This window comes from Mangifera indica, chromosome 8 (genome assembly GCF_011075055.1).
Source record: "Mangifera indica cultivar Alphonso chromosome 8, CATAS_Mindica_2.1, whole genome shotgun sequence".
Lineage (NCBI taxonomy): Eukaryota > Viridiplantae > Streptophyta > Magnoliopsida > Sapindales > Anacardiaceae > Mangifera > Mangifera indica.
In genome coordinates this window covers 8704199-8712353 of record NC_058144.1, presented here as the reverse complement: position 1 = coordinate 8712353, position 8155 = coordinate 8704199, and the positions used below count along the sequence as shown (strand labels likewise).

Genomic DNA, 8155 nt, shown 5'->3' with positions numbered 1-8155 from the left:
TATAAAAAAAACCCTATATTTATTAAATGATCAAACTGATATTATATATTTAAGTTAATAGTAATTTTGATTCGATTTAATTTGTTTTTAATGATTAAGTTATTGATATTTACTTGTAATTATGTTATTTAATAAAAAGTTATTAATATAATTGAATAAATAAATAAATTAGTTAATTGAATAATACGATATTAAATTATTATTTATAAAATCTCTAGCATATAACAATTGAATACAACATGGTAATTTTACAAAGGGAAGAGACAAGAATATAAAGAATCCAAGTGTAATTAAGAGATGAAAAACAAAGTGAAAGAACATGGTTTCATCCATCTTTTGACCAATATAATTGGATGACATGGGAGTAATATCAATTAGTCATGTCGATCTAGCAAGCAGCTCATGAGAGGGTTGAATAAAGTGTCATCAGAAAGTTTTTATTGTCGATCAAATTATATATATAAATAATATATATAAATAATATATATAATTTTATATATAAATAATTAAATATTATTTTATTTTTAATTTTAAATTATTTAATTATATGATGATATTTCTTTATTTATGTAAAAAATTATGTATATAACATTATTTTTTTATTATTATTGATTGAAATTTAAAAGCTCTTACACTATACTTTACTATGACATTTTTATGTAATTTTTTCATTGTTTGCCAACCCAGTTATTATACAATAAAAACCCTTTTTTATCAAACTCATGAAATGATACCCAAAAGATGACTAGTTGTTACCCAACATCACACTATTTAAGTAGTGATCAAACATATTATTTATCTGCTCGTCAATTTGAAATACAAATAAAAGCTCTTTCACTGAAAGAGAACAAGATAACACAATTTGATAGTTTAACACCTCAACATTTACAAGACCGTCTTTCTATTTCATTATGTGGAAAGGTAATCACTTTTTATCAAATTAGGATCGTGCAATTATAGTAATTATTTTATTTCCGTGCAATTAAAACAAAAATAAAATCTCTAGACTTATTGTTATATTAGGAAAACTTTAATACATGGTTTCTGAAAACTCACGTGAAATCTTTTTATGAATTCTTGTATTACTCACTGGTTCTTTGTTAGAATAACTTCTAAAGACATAAATAACAAAATTGTGAATGTATACTCTTAAACAACAAATTAAACCACGTTAAAAACATCATGTTTTTCATTATATACTTACATAAAGTCGTACATTTGTCACTCTTGTTAATTTTCCTCGTCAACTTATATAATAAATCTAAAATTACATTGTTAATTTCAATTACCATTTTCATTTCCATATGTAAGAAAGAGATACAATGAAAAAGTAATATTATATATACCTGTTTTAAGTATATATATAAATATATTATTTTTAATTTAAAATTATCTAAATATATAATAATATATATCTATATATTTAAATTAAATATATATAATTTTATTATACAATGAAAATGCTAGAGATTTCGTTTTTGGATGGAAAGAAGCTGCAAACATGGAGACAAGTGCAAGACAAATAGTAGTGAAGAAGATTGAATGAACATTCTACGACTTGTTCAGTGAAAAAATATAATATATTATTTATTAATTAATATAGTAGGTAAATGGAGAAATATAAAGTTCATGCATGTGAGTCGGATTGGAGGAGGCATTGTCAAATTTGGGCAAGGCCCACCTAAGCGGGGGGGTGGTGCCTAGAAAGACCCGAAAGAAAAAGAAAATTTTTACAGCAAGTAGGACTCAGCGACAGCTTTTATATTTTAAATATATATAATATTATTTATTTGAATTGTAACTCAACGTGGAAAACAAAAAAAATAACAGTAATTTTGATCAAAAAATAATAAAATTGATAAAATGTTAAATTTTTTTAAAAAATTTATATATATTTACAAAATTTTGATTTACTTATTATAATAATTATGAATCTGATGGTTGTCTCTCGAATTTATCCGGAAAAAAACAAGGAGAAAACAGTAATTGGAAAATAATGTCTCCTGTGCCTGGCCCAGTATCAGCAACCTTAGACACGCGGCTTTACCTATTCGCCACGTATAAGGACGTGTTGCCTTTTACTCGCAGCGCAATCTCGCTGCAGCTTATCTACAAATTTGTTTCAATTTTAAACTAAAGTTTCATCTGCAATTTGGTTTAAAAAAAAAAAAAAAGAAAATCCAAATTTCTATTTTATATTAAACTAATTTAGAAAATTAAAAACCAAAATTGTATTTAGTATAAAAATAAAAATATAAAACCAGGAATCGGCCTTTTGTTTTAAAATAATTATTTAATGCAAAAAAGGAAAATTATTTAAGCATAGAAATCAGAGTAACAGTAGTAAAAAATAAAAACAGGGGTACAAGTACAACTACAAGCCTAACACCACCTTCCTCACCCTCTCATTCACATTCAACCCACACCCACCTCTTCATCATCACCCTTTTTTTTTTTTTATCTTAAATTATTTTTCTGCTTTCTTTATTCTTCTTTTTAATCTTCTCTTGTGATCTCAAAATTGAATTTTTGTGGGAGGATCAATTCAATGACTTGTATACTACCACCACTTGATTCCTTGATCATTGCCTTCTCTTGGTGTGTTTGTGTGGTTTTCTTTTTTCTTTTTTTGTATTATATTTCTCTTTTGTATTGCTTGGTGTTTCAAGATAAGCCGCGAATAGAAAGTAAAAGAATAAAATATGAATTGATTATGCTTACTTGTATGGGATGATTACACAGAAGCTCTGGTAAATGTGTACCGTGCAAGCAGAACTTTTGAGGTGTTTTATTATTGTTTTTGTTGTTGATCGTTTTAAGGTACCGGTTAGAGCAATTTCTGGGTTCAATTTTGATTATCTTGCTGTGTGCTTGGTTTGTATTTTTCTTTTGGGTTTTTTTATTTGGCTTTGAAAATTATATATTTAAAGATGGATTGAAGGATTCTCTTTGTTTTCATCACCAGTTGATTGTTCATTCTCTATCTCTCTCTCTTAAATTTTTTTTCTCTTTTAATATAATGATGATTTATTTTGTTTGATTGTGTAATTTTATATTAAAGTTGCGTTGAGCTATATTTTCATTAATTTGAAGTGCTATATGAAAGTTAGTTACATGTTTTAGAGAAATCATACATGTTTTGAGGCTTAGGCAACTAATTTTGTTAATTTTTTTTCAATTTTTTTTTTGTTCAGGTGTATGCATTGATTTTCTGGGCAAACATGAAGTGTATGAGCTTCATTGCTTGCTGGTATGGAGGTCAGAAGATTTGTTCTACTCGCATTGGTTGGGTAGTTAGTAGGTGCGTGGCTTTCAGTACGCAGTCTTATAAGGAAGTTGTGGTAGAAATGTGGACGCCTTTGGTGGATAGATAGTACTGGCTTTAAGTGTTAATTAGGAGATGCATATGTAAGAATTATCTCTACTTTAATTGTTGCAACATTTATGCCGTAATTTGGATCTTTTCATTTTTATAGACAGAGGAAAATAGGTTATTGGTTAGCAAGACTCAGCTGAAAAATAGTGAATTAAATTGAAGTAGAAAGCTAAATTACACTAGAGAAGGGGGGAAAAAAGAAGAGGAAGAAAGGGAAATATAAGTTAAAATTTTACAGATGGGTTTGCCGCAAGTGTCCTCTGGTGATAATAATGAGGAAGTTGCAGCAACATCATTGGGCTCATTTTTGCAAAGCCCACCACGACTTACTGGTGTGAGCACCTGCAATTTGGATGGAATGTGTGAAGGAAGTATGAACCAAACGGTCAGGGATATCCCGTGCTCCTCTTTTGGAGATTTCCAGAGGAAAGCATCCTTGGATTTTCCCAAGTTTTCTGATGGATCATTTAGATTTGTAGGGGAAAATGATGGTCTGCCTAGTGTTCAGGGGTTCAAGATTGGCTCTGCTGATAAAGGTGGTTTGTTTAATCCTAAAAGTGTACGGTGTATCCAAGACCCTGTCTCCAGGATTGTGGGTTTTGAATCGCGTGGAACAAGTTCTCTATGTAAGGAATTTGATGGAGCTTCTTCTGATGATGTTCATTCTTCTTCTGTTGATCGTGTCATAGTTAGTGGGGCTGAGTCCAGTGGGTCAGTAGTCCGAAAGCGAATGTTGTCACCTTTAAAGAGTATGCTTTTACCAGGCCAATTTAGTGGAGATCTTCTGGACATTGGCTTCAGCAATTCTCAAATGTCTCTCTCTGCTGGGGCTGACAGTTCTAGTGTTTCAATATCACAAGACCATAAGAAAGTAAATGTTGGAAGCAAAATCCACTTAACTCCGCCATCTTGGTCCTTATCCAGTTGCTTTGAACAGAAGACCGTGTCATATGATGACAGAAGAACAACATCCATTTTTTTTACAGATGGCCCTTTGCTGGAAAACAATGAGCGAAACAGTCATAATAATTGTTTGAATGCACCTGGACTTGATCATTTCAATGTGTCAAATAAGGTAAGACCTTATGGTGAGGTGATATCTATATCCCCCAAAAAGCTGATCTCACCTTCTGTTTCGTTGTCACCTCTTGGTCCAAAGTTGTCTGAAAGAATAGAAACTGCAGGAGGATGCAGGAAGGATAAGAAAGAGATTGAGGATTGTTGTTCACCCTTAAAGAATTTAGAGGAGCCTATTGACAAATGTGACTCAGGTGCTATCTTTGGCGCCATTGAGGGCGAGTTTAAGTCTAGAACCCAATCCTTTGAAGGTGTTCATAAAGAGTTTCATCCATCTTCTTTGGAAAGCACAGCTAGCATCAGTTGGCCATTGAGTCAAGAGTCCCCTCCCACGTCCCAATGCTTTAGGTTCATTAGAAGTTTGAGTGGACTCTCGGTAAGAAGGTCCCTGGTTGGTTCGTTTGAGGAATCTCTTCTCTCTGGACGTTTAATTTCTGGAAAATCCAGCCCGGTTGGTAGTTTGTTCTGTTACAGAGGCAATCATGTGTTTGATTTTAATTGAACTGTTGGGAATTGTATGTTGCAAATATCTGATGGATTTCTTCTGCTTGTTGTTTGGCATCAATGTGTGCAGAGAATAGATGGTTTCCTTGCTGTACTTAGCATTACTGGGGGGAATTTCTCACCACAATCACAGAAGCTTCCATTTTCTGTGACCAGTGTGGATGGAGATTGCTACTTACTCTATTATGCATCCATAGATCTTGCGGGAAATTCATCAAATAAGTTCAGGGCCCAGAAACTGCAAAAAGGTCGTGGACATGATGATTCACAAACTGTCAAAAGCTGTTTTCGAATTCCTATGAAAGGGCGAATACAACTGGTACTTTCTTGCACTCTGGAAAGCAATTGCTGGCTCTTGATGCCTAAAACAGAATGCATTGATCTTAGGACAAGATATTATTTCTTTCACCTCAACTGAAACTGTATTTCCATCAGTAGCAATTACACATTGATTTTACTTAAAGTTTTACCTTAATTACCATTAAGGCTTCAGAATGACAGAGGTATATTGTTTCACCTTTTTTTCATTTTTAATACATGATAGCTTGATGAGCTGGAATGCCCTGCTGCACTCAATTATATTCTTTTGGAAATTTGGCTATTTTATATGCCATAACTTGAATTTGTGCTTGTGTTGATCTAGTGAACTAATGCTTTACTGAAGAGAAGATCATTTAGTTGATGCCACACTGTATCATCTGATAGAGTTACTAAAAGTCAATTTATATATATGAAATCACTTTGGCTGTTTTCTTATTATTCATAATTAGATGGGTACATGCAACAGAGGTTTTGGAATATGTTTAATTGTAGATTTCACTTGATCTCCTGTTGTGAACATTATGCAGGGAATGTCTTTCATTTATTCTTTGAATTGTTTGCTTTCTGCAGGTTCTCAGCAACCCGGAAAAGACACCTGTTCACACTTACTTTTGCAACTATGATTTGAGTGACATGCCGGCTGGTACAAAAGTAAGATGGAGTGAAACCTTCATTTTGTTTTTAATTATAACATTGTTTCTGATAGATAAATGTTCTGACTTCACTCATTTGGGTTTTGCAATTTTTTTTTTCATGGTTAAAGATGTGAAAAAAGCAATTAGTACTTAGTTGGTCTTCTCATAGATTGCATTGTCAGTATGAGCTCTCTCCTTGATGAATTAATTTTAAAAAATTTGAGTTCGTACCTAAATAAGAATGGTTTTAATATGATTTAGTTTGTGGAAGCAAAAACTTCAGTTTGTACTGGTAGTAGTTTCAGTAAACTTAATAAAATCATATCTTATCATTTTACTTTTGTGATATTATTGTTATCTGATTACTGTATTCCTTCTCTCATTATTGTTCAAGACATTCCTGCGCCAGAAGGTCACATTAGCATCTGGCATAACATCTACAGAGATGAAGCGGGGACATATAAATTTGGATACCAAAGTAAAAGAGAAGGTAACTGTAGTCTCACAGAAAAGCTACCATGTTAACTGTAGTGGACAATTTTCAAATTCACATGGAGTTGACTTGACTGTTTATTGTATTGACCAGAATAGTGAAGTTAAAGAAAGTGAAGGTTCTAATTTTGTGGATTCACTAGATAAAGGAAATCCAACTAATCAATCCCAAAAAGTAAGAAGCACTCTCTCCTCTATGCTTGAGAAGGACGATGCCTGCATGGATACATGCCATGAAATTAACAAGAAAACAAGTCATGGTTGTTCAAAGGTTAATGAAAATGGTACTGGTGCTGGTGCTCTGCGTTATGCTCTTCATCTCCGTTTTTTATGCCCCTCTACTAAAAAATGTTCTAGAGTAGTTCAAAAATGTAAATCTGTACCACAAAAATCATGCTTAGACTTGGAAGGGGAACGAAGGTTCTATTTATATAATGACTTGAGGGTTGTATTCCCTCAACGCCATTCAGATACGGATGAGGGCAAGGTATGTGATTTTAATTTCATGCATAACAGGTTTTAGAGAGCTTTACTGGAATTTTATTTCATACTGTGTGGTGCTAATGCTGGCGACTGATGCCATACAAATAATTTGAGAATTAAATTGCCATCTTGAAACTGTATCCTTCTATTCAGAAAACTTGTTAACCTCTTCATAGTCTTGCGAGTGGAAACCAAATGAAAAAAATGGGCAGTGTGTGCATTGGCATTTGAAGTGAGAATGATAAAACTAGTTGCCTCTGTCTTCAGTGCTTGTCAGTTGATTGATTTATTTCTTTAAGGTTGTTATAAGCTTACAGTGTACATGGTAGGTTGTTCTTGGATGAAGTATCCTCACTGGCTCTGGCTTTTTTTATAGGCATGCTCCTTTAAGCTTCAAATAGAGTTGAATTGACCTGTAAAGTGAACAGCTTACCCGGATATGAATTTATTAGTTAAATTTCTATGCAGGAAATTCTGTGTTTTGGTAATGTATATGAAAAAAGTTTTATGTTGTTTTGGTGTGAATATATGGCTAACTGGGGTTGTTGTGTAATGGCAGTTCAATGTGGAATACCATTTCCCAGAAGATCCGAGATACTTCAACATCGGCAACTGAAAATGTCTAGTAAACTCACCAAAAATCATGCTTTCTTTGATTGAATCTGTAGATAAACAATACTTGTTCTTTGTTAGTCATCTCCTCTCGAAATGGCACTAACCCTGAACAACAACCTGTACAGATTTTTATTTATCAAATAATTTGATGGGTTAATACATTTTTACTTGGCTGCCTTCATTAGCGACGTGTTTTGGTGAAAAAAAAATATATATATAAAAAGTGGATCCTGAATTGAGAACCCAATTATAGATGACCTTTATGTTTTTTAAAAGTAGACCATCTAGTTTAGGTTTTGGACCAAAGGTAATTAAGCATCACATTGGTCTGTCGCAATGCTGAAATGTCAGTGCAATTCAGAGGCCTCCATACTAGCTGGGTTAAGAAAACCCAGGATTCCTCATCTGGGCTTTCTGCATTCCCAGTTAATATATATATTTTTTTAAATAAGATTGTTTAATTTATGATCCCCAAATCAGTTTCTTTTTAAAAAGATATATTTTAACATTTTCAATCTTTATGACTTGTTAGTTATGATTTAAAAACTTTTACCAAAGTTAAAAATTATTGTAAACTGGTAATATGAATTTTTTTTCTCACTTTATGAGTTTATCGTTTTTACAAATGTGTTGAAAATTTTATTTTAGAAAA

General features: G+C 32.3%; 1 protein-coding gene across 1 annotated transcript; it reads left to right on the top strand.

The window, feature by feature from the left end:
* The first annotated feature begins 2370 nt into the window (after positions 1–2370).
* Positions 2371–7664, top strand: LOC123222356. The gene is made up of 7 exons (XM_044645060.1): positions 2371–2598; positions 3195–4904; positions 5028–5276; positions 5849–5929; positions 6308–6403; positions 6500–6892; positions 7448–7664. The coding sequence occupies exons 2-7, from the start codon at positions 3615–3617 to the stop codon at positions 7502–7504; spliced, it is 2166 nt and encodes a 721-aa protein (XP_044500995.1). The 5' UTR covers positions 2371–2598; positions 3195–3614; the 3' UTR covers positions 7505–7664.
* The last annotated feature ends 491 nt before the right edge of the window (positions 7665–8155 follow it).